The 26587-nt window shown below is 27.0% G+C and overlaps 2 protein-coding genes across 2 annotated transcripts in view; one reads left to right on the top strand and one right to left on the bottom strand.

The window, feature by feature from the left end:
• Positions 1-26587, top strand: part of LOC123271246 (neutral ceramidase) — a 68049-nt gene that overhangs the window by 31398 nt on the left and 10064 nt on the right. Inside the window, exon 9 of the mRNA XM_044737515.1 lies at positions 25037-25162. Within this exon, the coding sequence (XP_044593450.1) occupies positions 25037-25162 (126 nt within the window). The remainder of the gene's footprint in view (positions 1-25036; positions 25163-26587) is intronic.
• LOC123271262 (cuticle protein 8-like) lies at positions 2305-4939 on the bottom strand. Its single transcript, XM_044737539.1, has 3 exons — positions 4800-4939; positions 3104-3415; positions 2305-2987 (listed from the first exon to the last, which is right to left on the bottom strand). The coding sequence occupies exons 1-3, from the start codon at positions 4806-4808 to the stop codon at positions 2655-2657; spliced, it is 654 nt and encodes a 217-aa protein (XP_044593474.1). The 5' UTR covers positions 4809-4939; the 3' UTR covers positions 2305-2654.

Genomic DNA, 26587 nt, shown 5'->3' with positions numbered 1-26587 from the left:
TTTTCTTAACTTTAAATATTAAATCTAAAATTATATGTGATAATACGCTGATACAACTCTTTTGAACTACTTTCGTAATTGTTACTTAAATATATCATTTACTTTTTATGTACATTGGATTTTATCTTGTCATAAGGTTAAAACTTTCTTGTTTTTGTATTTTGTATGTTCATATAGCGGAAAAGAATGTTCACGAAAAAATATGCGTCGTCATTGGTTTTTATTATTCTTACCATTAAATGAAACTAACTTAAAATCAGCAGGGTTTAAAAAGTTTTAATTATATTTGAGTTATTGTTACTAAAATAATTAAAATTTTTGATAGTTTTTTATTAATTTTGAAAAAAAAAATTATGTAAAGCTTTAGGTTGGCAAGTGTCAATTTTGAATAGAGTAATTATTCAATATATTCTTACAATTGAAAATTTTTCGTCTAGTTTTTTTTTAATAAATTCAATAACATTTTTTAAATCTCGAGATAGAAAGAAAATTTTGAAATTTTAAAATATAAACTAATTTGTTGAATTGGAATTACAGACACTTTAAAGAATATTACAATAGCATTTGAAAATTTTTACAAATCTCTCAATCTTTAAATTTTTAGTACTTATTTTATGCACTTATGCAACTACAATTATGCGAAAGCCAAGGCCAAATGGCAAACATAAAATTTTAAATTATTGTGCAGTTTTAAATCTGCATGAATTTAAAGTATTTTACATCAAAAATAATTTTAGGGTAGATAATTTTATTAATATAAAGATAAAATAAAAAACAATGAAAAAAAAAATAATGAGAATATAATATTGAATTAATATTGAATCAACTGACAATTTAACCCTTTAATGTTCTGGAAGCGCAATGAATCTCAGTGTGAGCTGTTAGGGGAGAGAGCCAATCATAGTCGGTTATGTGGTTGTGTGAAAGACGGTTTAGTTGTAGTAGTGTGTCCATGCATCCCTTTCTACTACTTTTCTGGCCCCCTCTCTAGAAAAAAGACTATAGCTCTCTCACTCAAAGAAAAAGACATATGACTTGAATTAAGAGTGGGGATTCAAGGTCGAACATTAAAGGGTTAAAGAGTCTTAGAGATAAAAGTGAAAGAAAAAAAATTAAATTATGAAGAAGCTGCAACGTATAAAGTTCACTAAGACTAACAATAAAATTAAGGACTAACAATAAAAATAAGTGAATTGAACAATGGTTAAAGATCATACATCAAGATTAAATAAGTAATTAAACATCATGTTTTTAAAAACTTTCAAGCTAGACGAATTTATAATATTCTCTGGTAATTCATCCCATAGTCGTATAACTGTAACAACGAAGGAAGATTCATATTGAGTTGTAGAGAAATTCGGCATTTTAAAGAGGATATTTTTTTTCTTGGCTGTTAGTTTCTCAGAACGTCTTACAGAAAAATCTTCATGGAATAATTCACGTAAATAACAGGGTTTACCAATTTCTAATAGTTTATAAAAACTTGTACTATATATATCTGTGTATATACACTGTATAATTTTACGATTTGGCTGTTGAACTTTGGCATTTAAATTAAATAAATTAATAAAAAAAAAAAAAATCAACAGTAAAAGCTTAAAAATTGTTTTTTTTTTTTTTTTTTTTTTTTTACCTTAGAATCACGATTTTATGTATTTTGCTGTAAAAAGTAAAAAAATCAACATAATTGAATTTTTTTTTAATAATCATACATTCTTTTGGTTAAAATGTATCAAAAATAAAATGATTTAATGAAAATAATTTTTTAAAAATTAATTTATTGGTTAATAGAAATTTTTTTTTTTCAGTCATAAAATTAAAACATTGAAATTTAAAAAAAAACTAAATGTGATCAAAATTTTGAGCTATAGTATAAAAAATAGGTGTTTTAGAATTAAATGTAGTCAAATAATTTTGATTTTTGATAAATTTATCAATTTACATTCTACAATCTTACGGCCAAATTGAAAAAATTGAAAAGTATAAATATTTTCGAAAGAAATCAAATCTTTGAATTTTCTAATGAAATAATTCCTTCAAATGTCATTCACGGTTAAAGTTTAATTTACAATAAACTTTTTCTTGTATCAAGGTCTTGTGAGTGTTAATAACTACTAAAAGACAAAACACCAATTAAATTAATTGTAATAAACATCTGTCTCAAATAAATTTTTCAGTGTTTTAATAAATATTTTATTACATTTAAATAAATCCCATCAATGGAAATTGTCCTTGCAGTTAATTTTCTTATTCATTTTGAAAATCAATCATTGTCACTGTAAATAATTATTCATACGCAACAAATATCATACTTCTTTTTATTCATACAATATACATGAAAAAGTAAAAAATAACACGAATATACAATAAAAAAAAAACTTTTCATAAAAAAATATTGGAACACATTTTGGAAGTAGCCTAAAAATAAAATAAAAAAGAAATACTATTAATTAGTAAATTCTCAAAACAAACTTTTCATTGGCATTGAGTCGTATAATAAGATTGCACATGTTCTTATGAGATTTTCTTCATCTCCGGAAGTACATTAGCCGTCTGATTTTTAAAATTTTTTACATTAGTTATTAATTAAGCTCTAAGAAATACTTAAATAAGATAATATTTATAAACATATAAAATAAATATGTTTATAATAATTATATTAAGTGATGTTTATCAAATTCATAGCCGTAGTAATCGGGACCCGCGGACACGTATTTCCCGATATGAACTGGCGCAGGAGCTGGATGATGATGAGCGACAGTATGATGATGAGGTGCCGGGTGCAAAGAAGGCTCAACTTTCTTAACAACCGCGTTGAAACCGTTGTGATCATCCGCTGTGTACTCGACGATCCTTACACTGCCGTCGGGCTCATTAACGCTGTAAGAACCGTGTACAACATCGCCGTCACGTATTTCATGTTGTGTTTTAACGTCTCCGGTATGTGGATCATGTACTCCGTAGTTGAAAGTATATTTTGGGTGTGACTTAATTAAAAAAAAAACTAAATTTTAATAATAATAATAATTTAAAAATAATTAAATTAATTCACCAGGAAAAGAATAACTTTTTCCTTAATGTAATTTTAATTACAAAGACTTACATAGTAGTCATGATCTTCGCTATGATCGTGATGCTCAATAGGAGCGTGATGCTCAATAGGAGCATGATGCTCAATAGGAGCGTGATGTGGGTGGAGATCGTGGTGATGAATATCGTGATGATTGACAGCGTGGAAGGGAGCTGCTGAAACGGCGTGAATTGGGACTGAAACTGTCGGTAGAACGTGATGTCCTTCGTAATCGTTGCTTACTCCTTCGTAGCCAGAGTAGTCAGGATAGAAATTACCGTGCCCGCCGTTGTGCCCTATCAGCACCGCGCTACACATCCCTGACGCTAGTAACAAACTCAGTATCTGCAATTATCGGATTTTTATTATTTTAATTATCAGCGATTTATTGGTTAATTTTATTCTTAATGGGATAAGAATAAATGTCACAGTTTGTGGAAGCCAAGATTTATTCATTTAAGATTTATTTATGTTATTGAAAAGTCCGTAGTAAGATTGACGCGGAAATGAGTGAATGGGAAAGTATATGTGTTGAGACGCACTTCCTTGTCATTTATAATAGTAATAGTATATTTGTACTTTCGTTGTCAAGTTATTTTAGTTTCAAAGAGTTACACTTATATATTTATACTCTTTTTATTTTTTTTTATGTAAAGAGTCTCGCGAGTGTTTTTAAATACTCATCACTTTCTCAGATAAATTACAAAATAATCGATAGTGTGATTAATGATTATTTTAGTCCGTTCAAGATTTTTTTTTTAACGAGTAATAATTTTTTAACATGTTGAATTATGAGAGGAAATTTTGAATGATTTTTAAAATTTTTTCATAAAAAATTTTGGGATTCAAAAAAGATGAATTAATTCAATTTTTAAATAAAATTTTTTCAATTTTTTGTACACTAAAAAAATAAAATTCTTGACTGAAGGGTGAATTTTCATGGCTGAAGAAAATAATAAGGAAGATTGAAAATTTCTTGAATGAAGTCAAAATTTCTTGAGCCAAGAAAATTTTTTCTTGCTCCAAAATAATTTTTGACTCCCTTAAAATTTTCTTGCTGCAAGAAGTTTTTTTTCTGTGTACTAAAATAATTTGTTTAATATTAAGCAATAAAAATTTTGAAAGTTCAAAAAGTTGAGTTATTTTATTTTTATGATTTTCTATGATTTTTTTATGCTTGAATATTTCCATTCTTTATCTGACTACAATTCTTCGAGATGATTTTATTTTATGACAGAAGTAAAGGAATTACGTAACAGCATTATGCAAAATTCGCGTGCTTGCGCTGTTTGATAAAATTTAATTTTCTGATATAAACAATTAAAATTTTTTTTATTGACATTAAAATTTGATAAATTTTTCTTGATAATCAATTTCAATGTCAATAATTACTTTCAATAATTTTTAAAATTCCAAAATGAATAAATTGCATTCCTTCGAATATTTATTTTTTTCCATTTAAAACTCATGAACTTTTTAATTTAAAAATTCTGTAAGTTTACATAAACAATCATTGCAATTTTTTTTTAAATAAAATATTTTTACATTGCATTTTTAATAAAAAAAATAAAAAAATTTTGAGTATGAATTTTCGACTACTCATTCCAACATAATATTTTTTAAGTTCTTAAGAATTAATATTAAAATATGAATCATTAAGTACAGCAAATAAAAATTTTCACATAAAAAAATAAAAAACCACTTTGATAAAAAAAAAGCACTCGCGTACCTTAATCATGATTTACAAAACCTCTATAACTTAATTACAGAAAAAAAAATAGTAAAAATATAAAAAACAAGAGTTGTTTCTATTTCACTGACGTACGAGGAGCAAGAAGACACTGATAGTCATCATCCCTGTCTGATGGTCTTATATCCATCTCCCACCGTAACTATTCGTTCCGGCTTAAAGACACACCATACCAGGTGGATACCCTCCTCCGTACCAGTACTTAGCAATGGACTAAGTACACACGACATAACATCCCGCGATTCTTCAGTAAACTCTTGTGTTGCTTCAAGCTTCAAGGTTTACACTCTTTCTCCTCATCCTCTCACGAGAAGATACATACGTAAATTTAATTCATTAATAAATCGGAGCACCTAAGCCCAAAAAGTAACACATTAGTCACGGATTTAAGAAACATTCGAAAGTTATTACTTACTTATTTATTTTGAGTAAATTATATTTTATCATGATTTCTTCTTCGTCATTACTTACTAGTTTTAGTTTTTAATATAACATTAAAGTATTTTTTCTAATTTACAAAATTAAGTCATTTATTTGAGTGGAGTTATGTAAGAGAGTCTTTAATTTTTATTACCCTATTCAATTTATTTTTATCGATTTATCAAATTATTTCTAACCGTTTTAATAAAATAAAAATTTATTGCCTCACGCAAGTGTTTTTTTTTTTTTTTTAATTTTAGTTTTCAATTAAACCACATGCATTATTAATGATGACAACAATTAAATAACAAATATTAGTTTTATGATTTTGTGTTACAGTAGTGAATGTCCAATTGATATTGCAATCTGCAGAATTTTTATCAAATTTTGAATAAACATTATAAAATGTGTTTTTTCAAGATGAAAAAAAAATTTTTTTTTTTTATTTTACTGCTCGCGTAATGTCGAAAAAATATTGACAGTGCACTTAAAAAAAAAGATCAGGTTATTAAAATTGTTTCATAAAAAGGTGAAATAAAAATTTAAAGAGCTTCATTATCATTGATCGATTAACGAATTTGTACGGTTGTGTCTTTTTTTGACAAAGATACTGATTGTTTTTCGACTTTTAAGGATTCAATTTCAAGCAATGCAAATATCGGGGTTAATTAATTAAAAAATCGTCATTTTCTTCGTTGATTGTGGTAACGATGTAATGCACGCATTATAATTACAAAATAAATTTTTAGCTTATTAATTTTTTAAAATGTTTATTTTAATTAAAAGTTTATACTTTTTTCTTTTATTGCATTGCAATATCTCCAAGTACTTATTCATTTTGTCAATGATCTAAAGAATTTCCACGTCCATAAAACAGTTAACAAAACATTTATTTTTTTTTTTTTTTATTTAAGGTAAAAGCCCCAATAGATGATCATGTACCAGTATATGATCACTCCATGTATTTGTATACCTATATTTGTGAATATAGATATACAAATACATGGAGTGATCATATACTGGTACGTGATCATCTATTGGGGCTTTTACCTTATTTCCTTTATTAACATTAACATTGTGTAAAATTATTTTTTACTAAAAAAAAAATATTATTCATAGCTGAATTTTTATAAAATCTTTTTAAGTTTATTGAACTTTATAGAATTTTAATTTTTTCATTGATTTCAAATTCTATGTGTCATAAAATATTGAAGAATCTTACTATCATAAAAAAAATTTATCATATATGGCCTGATAGGTATATAATTTTTCTCACTTTGTCCGTACTTGGTTTAATATGAAAAGAAGCTATACCAGGACATATATGGTTGAATGTGTTTAGATATGACTCGATACACCCAAATCGAGTCATATATGTTCATATATACTAATATTTAATTTTTCGATAAAAAGTAGTCGAAAATATGCAAAAAATCATTTTTTTCTCATTTAAGAAGCTTATATGACATTAATTTTTAGTTTAATCGGCTACTAAAAAAATTTTTATTTCATAAAACAAGTTCATTAACGTACAAACTTCTAGAAAAAATAAAAATGAATGATTTTTATATTCATATGCGATCAGATCGGGCCATATATGTGAAAATTGGCCACATATAACCATATCAGAACATTTTTAACTTCCCGCTAAGAAAATTAAAAATTGTCAAAAATAGGGAAGTTATTGATTTCGTTCCGATTTTGGAAAGTCGCGTTTTCATCTGATCTCTACGTTTTGAGATCCCAGGAAGTCATTCTGAGTATTCATAGTAGTTTAAGAATTCACGAAATTTTTTTTTTCCTATTATCTACACGGAAAGAAAATTATGGGAACTATTCCTATACCATTATGGGAATGGTTCCCATAATGCTATAGGAATCATTCCTATACTATTATAGGAATGGTTTCCATAATTGTGCCCCAATTTTTTTTTTTCCGTGTATATATTATAGGAATTATTTCGAACTCACTCCGCACGAAGATTTTATCTTTATTTTATTTTGAGAATGATTCCCATAATGGTATATAGGAACCATTACTTCATCATTATGGGAATATTTCCTATAATATTATGGGAATGGTTCCTATAATTGTATAGGAATCATTCCTATAATTATAGAAACCATTCCTATACCATTATGGGAACCATTCCCATCATTATAGGAAATTTTCCCATAATTCTGGGAAAATTTCCTATAATTATGGGAACAGTTTCCATAATTCATGGGAACAGTTCCTATAATTGCCTGGGAACTGTTCCCATAAAATTATGGGAATAGTTCCCATATTTTTCTTTCCGTGTAGTTAATTTTTTCAAGATATTTTCTAAATTTTTTAACCAAACAATTTGAACCTGTACAATTTTTTTGAGCTTTAAAAATTGCGTCGAATGCTTTTTTAAAAATGAAAACCGAACGACACATTTAAAAGTATATAACAGTTGTTTAAAAAACACATTTTAAGGCACTTCAAATTCAAACTTAGCGGGAAGTTCTAGGGTTAATCTGCGCGGTCAACCGATTTCCAGATTCTTTTACGAGATTTTAGTACAAAATTTTATTAATGAATATTATTACTTGGGTACTGTCGTTTTTTATTTTTTTCAAGAGTCATTAATTACCAGACGTAATAATTTTCCCTTAAGTAAGTAACCTCTTTAATGAAAATAAAAAATTTCTTTGTAAACATTCAGTTTTGTCATAAGTGAAATGTCCACATTATCAGGACAACAGGCATGACATCCTAATATGTAATGTAACATTTGCACCGATATATCGGCGGAACTACGGAGTTGAATATGAACATACATTTATTACCAAGTCCCAGGATCCATATGTATAATGTGAATGCTATACGCTTAAACACATATATTTATATTTATATTTATATTTATGTGTGGTAATATTGTTTCGTAAAAGTTGTTAAATATTTTACTAATGTAACGTCAACGACATAATACTAGACAGCCGGCATATTATAATAACAAAAATAATAATCATAATATCAACGAAATCTCGAAATATGTAAAGTGAGCTAATTAAAATAAAAAATTTTACTTGATAAATAGTCCTAGAGTAAAACAATAAAATAAGATCGTTTTAACAGATATATTATTTTAAGTAAATTAAGAAGTTATTTAATTAAATAAAATTATATGAAGGCGATAATTTAGATTGAATAATTTAATAAAATAAAATTATTTACTGTAAAATATTTCGCAAGATCCGTGGGATTTGTACATCTGCCATTTAAAATCGAAGTGCATGGTCGGTATCTAGAGCATTCACTTTTATTTTGTTCCTAAGTATTAGTATTGAAGAGCCAATATTATTATATGTATATTCTGTGGATATGGATCAAGCAAATGAAAGCATTTCGATAAAGGGTTACGGTGTAGGTTTTCTTTACCGTAATACACTTGGATAATTTCTTATATTTATAAGTTTGTGTAATGGCTAACGATTGTAATCTAAAGGTTCCGACCATCTCGCGGAGAAAAGTCATGTCATAATATTTTCTTCTGTTGGATAACAATGTATATCTATGGAAGTGTAACCGCACACGTGGTTTAATGATTTATTTTATTGCTGATGGAATTATTATTTAATAAATCTCACTTTTTATGTGATTTATCGCGGTACGGAAATCGGTTGCTTCAATAGTTTTATTAATTATTAAAATACGTTCATTGGTTTGATAGACAATTAAATTTTTGACAAACTTTTAGTATTAGAAATATTTTACAAAAAGTTTACAGTATTGAAAAAATTTGGTAATGTTTAAGAAATATTTTACTATCATACCATTATTTAATATTATAACTTTCTGACATAAAAACATGACTACGCTTTTTCAAGAGAAATTGAAAAATTAATATATGATCAAAGATGATTTATCAACAATTTATAGCGTAATTTTCAATAATTTTATCTATAAACAAAATAGAAAACAAGATATTTATCCCGAGTAATCAGTGCCGTCAATTGACTGTTTGAATTGTCGTAAGCGCGATAACTATCTAATGACATTAGAAATTGGTCCCATTTTTTTTTTACAATTGTTTAATTTTCTAAGTAACAACTGTATTGAAAATGACTATCTAAATGCGTAATGTTTTTATTTATTGTTTGCTTTTATTTATTTTTTCTAACGTTAAACTTTTATAGTTTTTATCACTGAGAACATATAAAATGAAATTAATTCGTTAATTGAATTTAAACAATCTCAACATTTGTATTCCAAACTTTCTTTGTAATCTTACAGTATATATTAACTTGTACTCACCTTAGAAAACAATAATTAAAAAATAGTAAGACATTAAAGTAATTATAAAAAGTGCGATAACATTAAGTATTACATGACAATAAATTAAATAAAAATAAGAAATGTAATTAATTAAACAATAATCACGCATACGAAAGAACAAAAAGAAAATAAGAGAAAAGGAAAATGCTATTTATAAAAAGACAATAATGCATTGCAATTGCATATTGTCGCGGGTGTGGAAAGACTCTTTAAACTCTCACGCTCAACTTATATTATACATGACATGGTGAGTATGAGGTGAGCTCCATGAGAGTAAGTTTTGTACAAGAGATACAGAGGATCACAGCTAAACATGAATGTCTCTTTCTTATCCTCAATAGTCTTCAGTTTAGTACTTAAGTAGGAGAAGTGTTCTGCAATACTTACAGAAAGTAAACTTAACGCCTTGCAAAAAAACTACCAACCATTAAAAAAATTTTCTAAACTTATTTAATACATAAATTAATAATTCACCAAAAATTCTAGCTTTTAATTATAATGAAATAATTCATTAAGATTTTTATATATTTGCTCAAATTGTTTAATTTTCATTTAATTATATAAATTTAACAAGCTTATGCATAATTTCTTCAATAGTAAATGCAAATTATTCAATTAAAAAAATATTGATCGTTTTGTGCTGGGATCGAACCGACGACTTTTCAAATCTCCATAAGACGAACACTCCGCGCAACTCAGTAGATCTGCGCAAACTTGCTGCGCGTAGTATTTAACCTATATGTGCCTGAAGAAATATTCTGCAAATAATTTGACAACTGTTTGAAGTTAATATTTAATAATTTGTAATATTTTTAATTAAACAACAGTAAAAGCATTTTTTTCTGATTAATAAAGTTTAAGTTAATAATTATTAACTTATATAAATTATAATTAATATAATTTATAATATAATAATTATAATTAATAAATTAAGAGTACAATGAAAGAAATTTCACTAAAAATAACTCTTTTGTTTTACGATAGATTTGTAATCTTCGCACTCCGTCATTTTGATTTTTTATTGCGTAAATAATTTACGAACAAAAAAAACTGATTACAGAAAAATAATTCGCCTCGCTTACCTATAAGATAGCGGACTAGCACTTTTTGTAGATATTCTTTAACCTTAGACTAGTGGTGTCACTTTAAGGTAGTTCCTTCGTGCTATAGTGAGGTAAGAGAGCATTTACTATTGACGTTAGGTTGATACTATAGTCAAATTATTATTTATCATAGAAATACCATGTCAAAAAAAAATGTTTAAATTATTATATCTCGTCAAAAGAAACGACAAAGTGCTACTTTTTTTTATGAATTATTTTTATTTTTATTTATTCAATTTCTATGCCAAGGAAAATAGCCGAATGGCAAAAGTATACATAAGTTTTATAATAAAGTACACGTGTATCAATATTGGATATAAAATACAGACAGGATCAAGTTTAAGAAACTTTATAATTAGAAATGAATTTAATGATATAGATATAAACTCTGTAATATACTAATGATGCGTGAAAGAGAATAATGTCTAATAATTGAATTAACCAAAAAAATATTCCTTTTTATTCTGCTAGTTTTTTTTTCTAATTCTGTCGAGAAAATATTTTAATATAACTGAGAATATTTGGGTAGTCAGAGAATTTTACATGTTTGAAATAACAAGTAAGTCTGAAAATCCTATGAATTTTATTAATAAATATTTTTCTTTCTAAATGATAAAAAATTCTAAAACTTCGAGATTTATTAGGAAACGTTATTCTTAAATGTTAAAATAAAAAAAAGTAATTAACAAAATCTGTCGAAAAGTAATCTCACGAAGGAAATACTTTAGTAATTAATTTCATTACTATTGCAGCGCTTCTTCCCTACCACTCAGTTTGCAAATCCTCGATCTTTACTTCATCTTATTTTTATCCACGTTAAATATACGCGATTATTTATCATTTATTTGTATACAAACCACCCGGTGAGATTGTAAAAATACTGTCCTGTAGCATGTCGCACTCGTGTCAATCTCGAGTTGCCATACTCCACTGCCCGAGTTATGCAATGTATTGTTTACGAGTTGCCATTTCAATACAATCATGTGAAACGAAACACAGACTGCAGTACTATACCGAGTAATAGTAATAGTAAGTACAGTAGGTATTTCAGCGGACAAACTTAAGAGATGATATGAGAATAAGAAGCAATAGAACTTCTCCATGTTCCCGCGTCTTTATTTTTTTACCATTATTATTATTTTTATATTCTTACAAAAAATCTCATATCATCATGTGCAGTATATAGTATACATAGTAAGAAGAGAGTAGATTAAATAAAACTGCGATGTTATGTACTCACTACGTACCTATATGATATGTAAGCATACGCGGTTAATGATGGGTAATGTTAGTGGTTGAGGATAACATTAATAAAGGAGAAATGTCTTAATGTGTATAATGTATCCTTGGCACGTACGTATGTGCAGATATAATCACTTTTATTTCGGATCCACTTGACTTTTAATAAGACATTAACTGGACTGCATAATTTCTTTTCGTCAGCATTTTTGTTCCTCTAAGAATTTTAATAAGATTAAAAAAAATTTAAGACTAAATTTGGTTGAGTTTTAGAAAATTACGATGATAATTACTGCTTTAATTTGAATGGATAATTAATGAGGGTATATTACAGTGGACAGACATTACTTAGTGTCATTGCCGGATAATGGAGCCTAGCTTTTGAATGGGTTACTGCGGACATAGTAATTAGCACTTGGCGTGAATTTTTAATCGAGTGTAGTCTAGCGTGGGAACATATTGTGTATGCAAGTTGAGAGGAAGCAGGAGAGATTGACTGAGATGAAGACGAGTTAGAGGTAGAAGATTGACGGTAAATAAAAGTGAGAGTGAGGAGGAAAATAACGTTCTAGTTTTGCAGCTACGGTGTACTTATTTTTACTACTATTACATTATATGCTAGTTGTTGAAGTTGGGTGTGTGGGTAACTACGGTGTTTATGTAGTACGTAGTGTAATCCTAGAGACGTTCAGCCTTACCTTACCTCTTGGTTGCATAATATACCAGGTTATAATATCCTGCTCAATGTAGAGTTCTGTGGCAAATTAGCATCCTAATTAGCTCAACTATATTCTGTCGTGATTCGTAAGCCATTTACTGTTCAATGTCTTTGTAATATTTAATATTTAATATTGAGGATAATTGAGTAAAGTATTAAAAAATTTTGTTATTGAATTATGGAGTTTAGCTAAAGGGTACGATTGGTAGAGAGAAGGTGTAATTCTTTAAAAAATTAATCAATATAATCATTTTATGATTGGTTGTATAGATATCATGATTTATAATAGGGACGAGAATATTTATGTACAGAAAAGAAGTTCTTGTTTTTTCTTCTTATTCTCATGGACTTTAAAGTGAATCTCTATTGATAGGACACTTTTTTTGGAGTAAAAAAAATAATTAATTTTTGTAAAGTATTTTGTAGTAGTTTTATCCTACAGCATACTTATTTATTAACATGAAAGTACGCTTTTTTTAAAGTTACAGAGTTTACAATACATGTATTACATCAGGCAACCTGTTAGTAAAATTAAATTTGCATCGCAAAAACTACTACAAGCAAATCTTTCTTACTCTGTGAAAATGACACACAAGACTGTTAAACATTTAACATTCAAATTTTAATACTGTTTTCAACATCTTTTTAATTTTGAATTTAAATCGAGCAATTTTAATCAAATTTTTAGTATTCTTCGTAATCTGAAAAAATCACCGTTTAAAATTTACAACTTCACATACACTTTTCTTAAAATTTTTTGATCACGATATCTCGGCAATCCCATTTAAAAACACTGCCAAATTTTTGTCCACTTGAATATTATGTAAATTTTATATTTTAAGCTATCATGTAAATTTTATATTTTTATTATGTATGTATTAGCTGTACTTATGTGAAGTATAACTTTATATATATATATATATATATATATATATCATTTTTGCCATTCGGCTTCGCGCCTTGGCATTCAAACCTAATAAATAAATAAATAAATAAATAATTTCCATCTCTAAATAAAATTTTTTATCAATTTAGCGGGTAAACTTATCTTCTAAACTGCAAATTAAAAAAAATCTAAGAAATGTCCGTTCCTGTATGTTGAAATAAAGAAGTCGATCTCTCGAATAAATCAACCGATCTTGATTTGGATTACAACATTTGTCGCAGTTTGTGGCGAAATTAATCTAAACAGATTTCGGAATTAATCGATTTTTTTTTATTTTCTCCGAATCTATTGGATCAATACAGTACTATCCCAAACTTTAAAATCAAATTCAAATTTAATTTTTTCTTCGCAAAAATGTCAAATAATATCCTGCATAACTTTTAAACTTTCTTCCATTATCACCTCTTAATTTATCACTTATAATTGTCACCATGAAATCACTAGAGCTGATAAATTATGTTCCATTAGATAAATTTCTAATAAATGATTTACATAAATACTTAAAATACACATTAATTTTTCTAGTTAAAATAATACCTTAATAATAAATATCTGACGTAAAAAACCGTATGACGCAAGTTTGCGACTTCACGTCATTATACGAGATTACCAAATCTTTTAGGATTTACATAAGGGTTAGGCTAGACGTATATAATACGATGTACGATAAATAAATATAATATCCGGAATGATCTGAAAAGTTGTTACGAACTTTCTAAAGCACCGATCGGATTAATTTGCAAAGGACTTTTATACTCCCAAGTCTTTCAAGATTATAAGTTCATTAAACGATTGTATATGCTGCATACAAATGGGCATATATCGTGAAAGAACATCCCGCTCTTATAATAATGATAATAATATAATAATGTAATGCGGCAATAAAGAGCTTAGATGAGTGCAAAGTATAAAGATAATAGTAATAGCTTACGGCAAAAAAATTTATATAAAAATGCAGTGTCTTAAAACCTCAAGGACGTACTTTCTTGCAATAAGTAAAGTGTTTCCGGTGACTCCTGTTCGACAATTTTGTGGGTCTTTCGCACACACCACACACGATAAAGATCCAATTGTTTTGTTAAGACAAAGAGGTACAACGTCCTCGTGATATAAAAACATTTTCATTAATTCTCTCATTCACTTGGCATTGAGTTTTTAAATTGTTTTGTTTTCTTTTATTTATTCATTTGTTTTGTTTACAAGTATACTCTACGATTTATTCTCGATACGAGTTGAGGTTTTTTATTACTTCATTTAATTTAATGCGAATTTAAACGATTCTTACTTTATTTAATTAACAAAATTCAATGTAAATAAACTGTTAATAGGTCAATAGTTTTTGGCCGTTTGGTTTCACTTGATATAATTATGAAGCGATAAGAGAACTGAGTACTTTAATTTTATTTGATACAGAATTGTGTTGTGTGTTTCATGATCATTGCGTCATGGATAAATGGATCGAGGTAGGTTACAGGAGAACAGAAGAAGAGTAAATAACCATTTCTCCTGCATTAGCTATACTACCAGTTCTGTTATGTTATAGCTTGCTATCTGCTTTAGTTTAGTTTCGACTATTATCTACTTTGAAACTTTTACAAACGTATATATCTATATTTATATACATTTAGATATAAAAGTTTCTGCAGTGTTCTTGATGATACAAACATTCTGAAGTAAATGTGCAACTTAAACTGGAAATAAGATATAAAACATTGAAATGAGATTTACTCAACATTAATTGGTAATTGCCGTGTGAAATTAAACTACCATTTTATTATTATATTGATTTAATAATTCTATAATTAAAGTATTTTTTAGTTTTGATTTGTTTTTAATTTAAAATTAATAATAGTTATTAAAAGTATTTGAAATCGAAATTATTTCAGTTTAATATTTAGAAAATTGAAGAGAGTCATTACGATATAAAAATTCAATGTGATTAATAAGGAAATGCCTTATATAATACAGAGAGGAATCATTTTTTTAAAGATGAGATAAAATAGTTTTTAAATTTACCGCCTTTCATCTAGCGCCGCTGATGGTATTAGCGTCTGACAATAACAATCGCGAATATACTATGTTACCGGTTTTAACATTATAATGCTTGTAATTATCTAAGTATAATTTTAATATTCATTTTTTGTAAAGTTATTTTTAGTATCAGTTTGAAACGGATAAAAAATTAATCGAGTTAATTTGTTAGATATTTTAAGAAATATCGTCGATATCATTTCTAGTTAAAAAATAATTGTAGTCGTGTGGGGCAAGTGTGCTCACTTTTTTTTAATGCCCTAAGCAGACTGATTTTAATAATACTTGCATAACTTTATTGAGTAATAACATAACTTTAAACGTTATGCTAAATAAAAAGCTCAAATATACTATTGACATTATTGAGTTTAATATAAATTACAATTTATTGTATATTTTTGATTATCGTTGATTGATTTGTATGAAATATGACTTATTTTTGAAATTATAACTCATTGCAATCTTATAAATAATGAATTATTCTTTCGTCATTCATTCGTGGTTTAATAAACATAAAAAAATTTAACTACCATTTAATCCAATTTAATTTGAATAATTCATAAATATCACGGATTAATAATACCAAATCCTGGCTTAAACAAGCAAATAATTAATAATTGAGTTTTACAATAATTCCATCATTGATTATGACTGTTCAATTAATCACGCCAGCTTATTACGTGAATATTATTTTTAAATTAATAAATAATAGAACTAATAACAGAAAAGATGAATTAATTTTTAATTTATTTATGATCGGCCGCTTCGAAAGTATAATTTTGTCCCAAAATAAATATTTCGTTTTTAACCATCTTTAACGTCGACAAATTGAATAAATATTTTTTTTCTATTAAGAGCACTGAAAATAATAAGTATTTAAATCAAAAAGTATCGATGTTTGAACAATAATTAAAATACTCGAGATAACAGATGAAACACCTGGATTTGTGGTGAATAGTTTACTATTTTATACTTTCTTACATGGTAAATATTAGATCAGATAATTTTTTTTTAGAACGAACATTATGTAATTTATATTGTGTGACAGCTATTAATAATTTTCATATTAAAAAAAATATAATCATCTGTGATATATTGCTAAAAAATAAAATATTAACGTTAATTTTTTTTTGTCAAGCAATTTCAAGATAAGCAAAATGTATCATATTACAATTTCACCAGAACTTAACCGAAAAATTTAATTTTTTTATTTTTAATTTCAATTGCACGCCTCATAAGCGAAGCGTTGAGGCAGTGTTTTACTCTCAATATGTCAAAAAAAGCAGTTTTCTCGAAACTGAAATTGATTTATTTTTACTTATATCGCCTTTACAGAATAATATAAGTGCACTTATATAAAGTCAAATAATCTGTCAGGCACATAAGATATATTTCAATAACAATTATTTTATTTAACATAGTAAATAATAACATTAAAAATAATCTTTCCTGAACTTCCGTGTGTATGTGTTAATGAATCCGTGTATGTGGTAGGGAAATCGGTCGAAAAAATTATCGTAGGGGAGAAGGGGGTCAACTGAACCAAAAAAAGTTTAGCAATTTTTTATTATTTGAATTAAAACTAAATAATGATTTTTTTTTCTTGGAATGGTAATTCATTAAGTCTACTATCATTATCAATACATAAACTAGTCAATAAACAACGTGAATTTTTAAAAATTATTAATTTATCCAAACGCGTCGAATCATTCAATTGACCCCTGCTCGGGGGCATTTGAACCACTGTTCGGGGTCAATTGAACCAATAATATTTAAACTCAAACCTGAACTTTTGATAAATAAAATATTAATTGTTGCTTGCTAATATTACTAATGCACATTTTTAATGCACATATATTATGTTAAATATATTAAAACTAAATTTAAAAATAATTTTTATTATAAATTCAGTTCATCAAATTGTTATTTCTCTGAGTATTTTTTACATAGAGTCAAGATGCGCGCGCATGTTTCATTCTTCTTCGTGGTTCAATCGTCCCCGGGACTGATGGTTCAACTGACCCTATTTAATTTTATGACAATCAATCGTAAATAATAAATAAATAAACTATTATATCACTAAAAGCGAAGTTGGGGATTATAAAGTATAAGTATATACAACTTACTACAATTCGAATTTTATTAATTCATTCAAAAATTAAAATATTACTAAACAATTTGTCACCAGCCGAAAAACAAATTTACATACCTAAAAATACAAAAATCTCAATTTTTCAAAATTTATTAATCGCAATGATTTCAAATTCTGATCGTATCAGAGTTTAACATATGATAATCTAGTTTTAAGAGCATGAAGCATTTTTTCAATTTTTTAAGTCGAATGGTTCAATTGCCCCGTGGTTCAATTGACCCCCTTTTTCCCTATCGGAATAAATTTTTTTTATCATCTAAAGAAACACACTGCGGACTTTCTCAATTAATATGACCGTTCAATTCATTGTCGTTTAATTATTATTGATAAAAAACGAAGATACAACTGTGTATTTGTATATCTGTATAGACATTTTATTATAGTATTTTTTTTCTTCACCTTAGAATTGTTGGTGCCACTAAACTATTGCAGAGTTTTCTGTTTTTTATTATTTTGTTTTTTGTATTTTATTTCAATCAATTTTATTGTGGAAAATGAGATTATGAGGCGTGCACTTTTGGATTTTTCAACCTTTTTTTTAATTTTGTTAAAACATTTCAAGCTTATTTTATTTGACAAGATTAACAACTTCTTCCGAATTTTTCAAGAAGCATATTCACTTCATTGAGAATGAGTGATACGACACATAACTCAGTCCTAGTATTGTTCTAAAGAAAATGACGATTTTTCTCAACTCTTAGATGTCTATAATTTGAGAATACGAGTGCAAAAAATTTACATATTACTCAGTTCTTTGAAAAAACTTTTTTCATTTGGATACGCTTCTTACTTTAGTCATTCTTTAATTTCCTCGTAAAACCTTCTATGCAGAATAAACTGATGAATAAAGATCATTCTTCTCATAAAAATGCAATGATTTAACAGTCATCGTAAAACTACGGACTAGATTATTATATTATATTATGTTATGAAGAATGTTTTCAATGTCGATCATTACCATGAAAAACTGATGACAACACAAATGTGACGCGTGTGAACGTAGTAAGATGTTTGCTCCCATAATAGGCCACCGACTCAGTCATGAATACATCTTATAGATTAATCGGCTGTCGATTCAAATACCATCCGATATACTTTCGTAACAGCCCTTAATGAAGATTGACTTATTGTATTCTCTTTATAACAATATTTTTACTTTAAAACATTATTTATCAGAGTGATTATTTAATTTTTATTAAGAGAAAAAATTTTGAACTAATAAAATCATTTTGAAGAGCATTTATAGTCAAAATTTATACACAGAAAGAAAGATTTCTTGATTCGTGAACAAAATTCTTGGCTCAAGTAAATTTTCAGGTGCCCGAAGGAAGACCGAAGTTATCTTGGCCGAAGTAAAAATTTTTCTTGAAATTTTATTCTTGGTGGAAGTAATTTTTTCTTAATTCAAATTATCGTAAATACTTGATACAATAACTTTTTATATTTGATCAAGATTTTTAGATACTTTGGGGAAGCAGCGCCACCTACTTCAGCTGAGAAAAAAATTTTCTTACCTTGAGAAAATTTTTCTCTTGAATATTTGATACCCATTTTAGATTATTTTAGAGCGCAATTGTACATACTGAATGAAAAAAAATGATTCAATATTACTTGATCTTCCCATTTGACATGTTAGTTAATAAAAATATTAATGAAAATTTACATCAAGATATTTAATTTTTTGGAGCAAGAGAAAAATTTTCTCAAGACAAGAAAATTTACTTCTGTCAAGAACTTAATTTTTTGGAGTAAGAGAGAAATTTTCTCAAAACAAGAAAATTTTCTTGACTTAAATAAATTGTCTTGGATCAAGATACGTATTTCTTGAAGCAAGGAATTAATTTTGTTGGAATAAGTGAAATTTCTTGTGTCAAAAAAAAAATTTTTTTTCGCCCAAGAAAATAATTCGGAAGAAAAATATTTTCTTGGTTCAAGTGATCCTTTCTTTCTGTGTATCGTACGTAAGACGTGTATTAAACATTGGAATCATAATTCGAACGTATTGGACGTTGAAATCGTAATTCAAACGTATTAGACGTTGAAAACCTAAACTCAAGGTATTGAACGTTGAAAACATGTTTTGTACATTGAACGTAAAAAAATAACTTTAAAATAAAAAAAAAAATTTTTTTTTAATTTATTCTTTCAGTCAATTGAAAACGTTGAATTTACTTTTTTTACGTTCAACATATTAGCCATGTTTTTTAACTTCCAAAATGTTGAATTTACGATTCAACGTTCAATACGTCCGACTTAATTAAGATTTATCGTCTTATTTAAAAGTACTCTAGACGCCCAACAGATGGTGTATGCACGCGAAATTGTTCGTGCTTAGAAAAGTGTCTTAGATGTGATATCCTTGAAAATTGGTTCCTATCTATAACCTACACTGAAATGTATTTTAATACGAATTCTCGGTATTAAAAAAAAAAAACCAAATCTAATAATGACTGAACCTTATTTAATTTATTTACTATTTTGTACTGGATTCTGCGTTTTAAAAATATAATGCTTCGAAAATTACTCCTACTTTTAAATGTGTTTTTCGAATCCTTTCAACTGTTTCTTTCTTCAACTTATCTTAATAAATATTAACTTATTTTATATTAAGCAATTATATATTCATATCGATAAATCGAAATCTTTTACATTTTTTGTAATGGTTTTTAAGGTTTCAATGATTATAAAATTCATTTTTTTTTTTATTACTACTTTAGATTGAACATTAGCTTCCAAAAGTAATATGTTGCCGTTGCTATATTCGGGTATTTTTGATTTTGCAGATTATCTCTTTTTTTGTAATAAAAGCCACATTCTTCCTAAATTTTTTGAGTTATCAATTATGCGTACAAAGATATTGGAAAAATTTTTTTAAAATTTTTATACACAGAAAAAAAAATGTTCTTGAATCAAGTATATAATTTTGAAGAATTTAATATTCTTGATTTGAGTAGAAAAATTCTTGATTTAAGGAAGTTTTACTTGATTCAAGAATTTTTCGTCTTGATTCAAGACAATTACCCTCTTCAAAATTATATTCTTGGTTCAAGAATTTTTCTCTTGAATAAAGTTAATTTTATTTTCAATGTATACACTTCACTTCGTACTATTAAAGAAAAATAATATTAAATCTGCGACGGTTTCGTCAGATTTGCAAAATTTAAATTTCTATAGAATGTAACATATAATTGATTGATTTTCTAGCTACGATCAAAAATTTTCAATTACTTTGACTTAATTATTAAAGATTGAGAAAAACATTTATCTTTAGAATTCATTTTTTCAGGTCTTTACTTTAGGTCAGAGCTACCTAAAGTTTGTGCTTATAAAAATTTATCTGGAATACAAAACTTACTCTTCTGCAGTGAAATCGATTTCATATTAATTCTATAACAAATTTAATTTAAAAACAATTTCACTTTCTAGCGACCATAAATTTAATTTAATCTTTTCAATAACTAAATTAATTTTACCAATGCATTTTAATTGAAAATTATCAATAGTTGAACTGATTAAATAATTCCAATACATAATTACATTTATCATTTGTAAAACGTATTACCTCTAATATAATAATACATTAATGTCGTAAAATATCGAATCATTGAGGATAAATTAAAATATATTGAATCATCATCGATTCGAATAATCGTTAACAATAATAAAATGATAAAAAACACCAGAATGATTAACAGACGTTCGTCTGTAGTCAACCATGACATTTGCACGTGGATTTTTTTATGGTTGACAAGGATACTGAAATATAATAAGCGCAGTAATAGAATAGAAAACCATTGCTAAAGTTATAATAACATTGGTGAGTCCTTAGTCTCATTGAAAATTCACGTAACTAGTTACAACCTATAGACATCATGAATGAATGTACTTTATGAAGCAAATATCCAACATCGTTTTCTAGCTTATTTCCTTAACATCAAAGCCTCTCAGCGTGAGTCTAATTTTCTCTCCAATACCACATAAACAAACCCACATTTACGCACACACGCTTATAAATTTACACAGTCATACACACTGCCTCCCAGCACGTAGAACCGTAATAATCGAACTAGCTTTTATACAACTTTCCAAGTTACGTAGTCTAAATTAATTGTCACTTTTTTTAATTACTTAATAAACTTTATGCGCAGTTAATTGTTCTGTGCGATAACAATGTCATTTTATGATTTAATTACCTAGCAAAATTAGTAATATACGGACTTTGAAACTCTATCTGTGTACTTTCAGTCAATTTAAATCTTGTTAAGTATAAAAAATTATAATTATATAAATGTTTGTCGCTACTGTAACTATAGTTAGTGAAATTGTGAAAATAAATAAAATTTTTTTCAATGATCTTCAATTTACAAGATTAGAAAAAAATTATTATTCTGTTTTTTTTTAGCAATTTTCTTGCCAAAAAATTTAATTATTTTCAATCTGTTCATTTTATTTTTTTAAATGAAAAATTGGTGAAGGATTTATGAAGCTTTACTACTTGGCAATGTTCCAAGGGTACAATTGTATTAATTGATATTCAAAATTAATAATTCAATTTATTTCACTGATAATTTTACTATTTATAGAAGAAAAGTTATAGTAAGAGTATGTTTATTTTTTTATAAATTAATTTTGCAGTATAAATTAAAAGTGAGCTTAAATAATATTAGTTTTAGGATAAATCTTATGAATAAATGAAACTAACGTTTAATTTTTCATAAAAACTTATTTAATTATATTACATTACGTGCATGAAACTTGACATGCATACTAGTTATGCGATGAAAGTAAAAAATCTCAGTGTACTTCGACAATAACTTTAGAAAATTTTCTAAATATTTTTAGATAAAAAATAAAAATTTCGGCTCGTAAGTTGAAAATGAAAAAAAATTTTATGATTTTTATACGAAATTGTAAAACGAAAAAAAAGGAAAAATTTTGCGATGGTGAAACAGGCATTGACTTGTCCACCATTGCCCATTAGTATCTCGGTGATTATTCAAGCGAGAAAATTTATTTTTGGTGGTAAATTTGTTCCTTTTTTGTCACTGATTGGTTTCTCCAATTAGAATTTTGTTACTTGATTAGATTCTGAGCTATCATTAATAACGTCAGTCAATGTTGGATTGAGTCAATGCTAACTTTACAGATGTAAAAATCTTACAGGAATTAATAAAGAATTAATAAGGTGTGTTGACTCTGGAGGAGAGGAGAACTTGCTCGTCTATATTATTTGTAAGAAAGTTGCTTACAGGTCTAGTAGACAGTCCTAGATTATTGCAGCAGGTACCAATATTGTTACCATCGTGTAATTTAAGAACAACAGATTTGTTTTATTCACCTACAGTCAAGTCAGTTCTGGCACAGACTTCTCCTATTTATAAAATGTTAAACCTTTGAAATATAATTGTAAAAAATAGCGTCCATGAATGCGACTTACTAGGATTTACTCAAATATTAACTACCAATGACCTAGCATCAATTTTAGTGAACTTGCGCAATTAATTCCAAATTAATTCAAAATAAATTTTTAATAACAGCATAGCAATTAATAAATCAGATTACATTTTAATGAATATGTTATGTTAAATAACAATATTTATCTGTGTTAACTATATTTATGTGCCTCTCTTGTGTAAAACTCATTGTAATTAAAATTTTTATTAGTGGCCCTGTTAATGGCAACTACTGTTGGGCCTAAGTGTAAATAAATAAATAAATAAAAAAAAAAAAAGTTTGGAAAATCCAAAAGTGCAGGACATAATGCTCATTTAATTATGAAATATTAATAAAATAAAGAATGTGAAAAAAAATATATAAAAAAGCTAAAGAGCACGATAATGCGCAAGCACCTCTAGTGGGATAAATGTACACAATATATATATATATACAGTCTTTTTTGTTTTATTTTATTAATTGTACATAAACGACACTGAATTACCTAGCCACTCGCATTCGGTGACCTACAATTTTTACAAAGAATTAAAAAAAAAATTTTAACTCAATTAATGCATTTTTTCGCAAGTTACAGTGTTTCCGGAGTTTCATACATGACAGACAGAAAAATTTTTTGACCTATTTTGATGTTTTTTTCCGTTTCTATTGCACTAAATCAATTTTTCAATTAATCTCCATTAAATTATTTTGACAATAGTATGCAAAATATATTGATTCCGTGAACTAACAAGTCTATAATAATAAAAATAGTTGCGAAAATGAAGCGAAAAAAATTCTTCGATCGTAAAGCACTCTCTGATGCTTCGCATCATGAGTCGTGCAATATTAGCACGCATCTGTCCTTTCTTCAGTGCTTTAAAAATCGAAAAAAGTATTTCAAACTTTAAAATATATTCTAAATTTGAGTAAGACTATAATTAATAAACTCTTCTAAAAATTATAGAAAAAATTTTGAAATTTTTCGAACTCTGAAAAGTAAAAATAAAAATCAAAGACTCAGTAGAAATTGTATAAGCATGGAAAATACAAAATTTTGATATAAATAATTCTCCAAAACCTAAAAAAAAAATCGACATTCCTATATTAAGAAATAAACATCAGTCATAGTCATAACTCACGACTCATGACCAATAATAGATAATAGATAGTCCATAATAAATATTAACTGAAGTTCCTTCTTAAATAAAGACATTTAAATAACTATATACAATTAGCAATATTAAAAACCCTCACTTTTACGCGCAATTCCGGCGCTTTCCCTGTCTACAGTATGTCTTAATGCATAACAACCATAACACGTGCAGTAAATAAGTGAATAACTATTACACGCACATCTACATCATATATAATATATAGTACATAGTACATACATGCATTACGTAGCATGCTCTGTACAACAAAATACCACACTACATATATAGTATGCATGATACAACCCACTCTTTTGCTGGGCTATTATAATGCTAATACCACACATTTATCTGCATAAAAGAATTTCTGCACACACCGGAATATAAAGATCCCCATATACATCAAGTATGTAAACGTGATATAGATGAGACTTCGTCACGGGTCCTGGCCACGTGAACGTCTGGATCTCGTCTTTATTTAATGGTGCAGACGCATTTTTATTTGAGATACTGATATGTATTTTACTGCTGGTAGACTCTATGCATGGGTACACCAGAAGCCAGTCTTCCGGTTAATTGATGTGATGGATCTAAAAGAGTTTTTATTGCAACAAAAATTTTTTATCAAAATTTCATTCCAGTGTTTTAATTTTTACATTTTTCTGTTTTTTATTGGTAGAAAATTTTACTAATGAGAAATTTTTGACATTGTTGCAGAATATTTGGAATGATCGATCAGCGTTGACGGAATTGAAAGGTCCTGTACGAGTGGTTCATCAATTTGTGAAAATGCCGGGGCAAATGGCGGAATTCTTCAACTATACCACAAATCAACTGGAAACGGTATGTATACTTGACACTTTTTTTTTTGAAAATTCATTATTATTATCTATATAATTAAGAGGGTAAATAATATTCAGTCTCTGGCGTATTTATATGATAAAATGAGTTTTTTTAATTAATTTTACTATCATTGGAAAGGTCTTGACCTGAATTTGTGTTTTTTCAATGTTTTATATGCTTTTCAAAAATAATTAATTTGTTGTGATAAGTTTTCAGAGTAGTTATAAATAGATTCGAATTTCAAGCAAGATAAAATATGTTCATTCATTTATTGTGTTTGATACATATGATTGTAGTTATAAGCCAAAAATTTATTTATTTCAGTAAGATAGTTGTCATGGTTAAGGCATACCGCCAGAGAATTCTAAATTTTTGTATACACAAAAAGAAAAATTTCTTGACTGGAAAACAAAATTCTTGGCTAAAGAAAATTTTCTGGTGCCTGAAGGAAGACCGAAGTTGTGTTGGCTGAAGTAAAAATTTTTCTTGAAATTCTATTCTTGGTGGAAGTCATTTTTTCTTAATTCAAATTATCATAAATACTTGATCAAAAAATTTTTGTATTTGGTCAAGATTTTTAAATACTTTAGGGAAGCAGCGCCACTTACTTCAGCTAAGCTGAGAAAAAAATTTTCTCACATTGAGAAAATTTTTCTCTTGAATATTTGATACTCATTTTATATTATTTTAGCGTGCAATTATACATAATAAATGAAAAAAAGTGATTCAAAATTATTTGATTTTCCTATTTGACATGTTAATCAATAAAAATATTAATGAAAATTTACTTCTATCAAGATATTTAATTTTTTGGAGCAAGAGAGAAATTTTCTCAAAACAAAATTTTCTTGACTAAAATAAATTTTCTTGGATCAAGATACGTATTTATTAAAGCAAGAGAATTAATTTTGTTGAAATAATCGAAATTTCTTGTGTCAAAAAAAATTTTTTTTTCGCTCAAGAAAATAATTAGGAAGAAAAATATCTTCTTGGCTCAAGTGAACCTCTTTTTCTGTGTACTTATTAAGGACATGACGATACAATTACTCTAAAAATTTGAAGTCGATTGACCACCTATAACTCGAGATAAATTCAATTAAAAATTGGATATTTAACATTGATTACATACGTTCTCTGCAGTTCTATATCAGTTTCTTAGTTATAAAAAAAAAAAACTAACGGTCAGAAACTTTAAAAAAACTGACAGTCTTTTAATGTATTTGTTGTGAGTTTAAAAAAAAATAACAAAAAATTTTTGACCATCTAATTATTTATAAATAACGGATTAAAGTTCAACAATTTATGAAAAAGTATATATTTACGGAGTCGGACAGAAGCAATTGTGTGGAGTGCGTCTCCACGAGTACAGTCTTGCGTAAAAATTATGGATTACTTAACTACAAGCTAATATACTTTTGCGGCGCG

This window comes from Cotesia glomerata, linkage group LG9 (assembly GCF_020080835.1).
Source record: "Cotesia glomerata isolate CgM1 linkage group LG9, MPM_Cglom_v2.3, whole genome shotgun sequence".
Taxonomy (NCBI): Eukaryota; Metazoa; Arthropoda; class Insecta; order Hymenoptera; family Braconidae; genus Cotesia; species Cotesia glomerata.
This window is presented reverse-complemented; position numbering and strand designations above follow the sequence as displayed.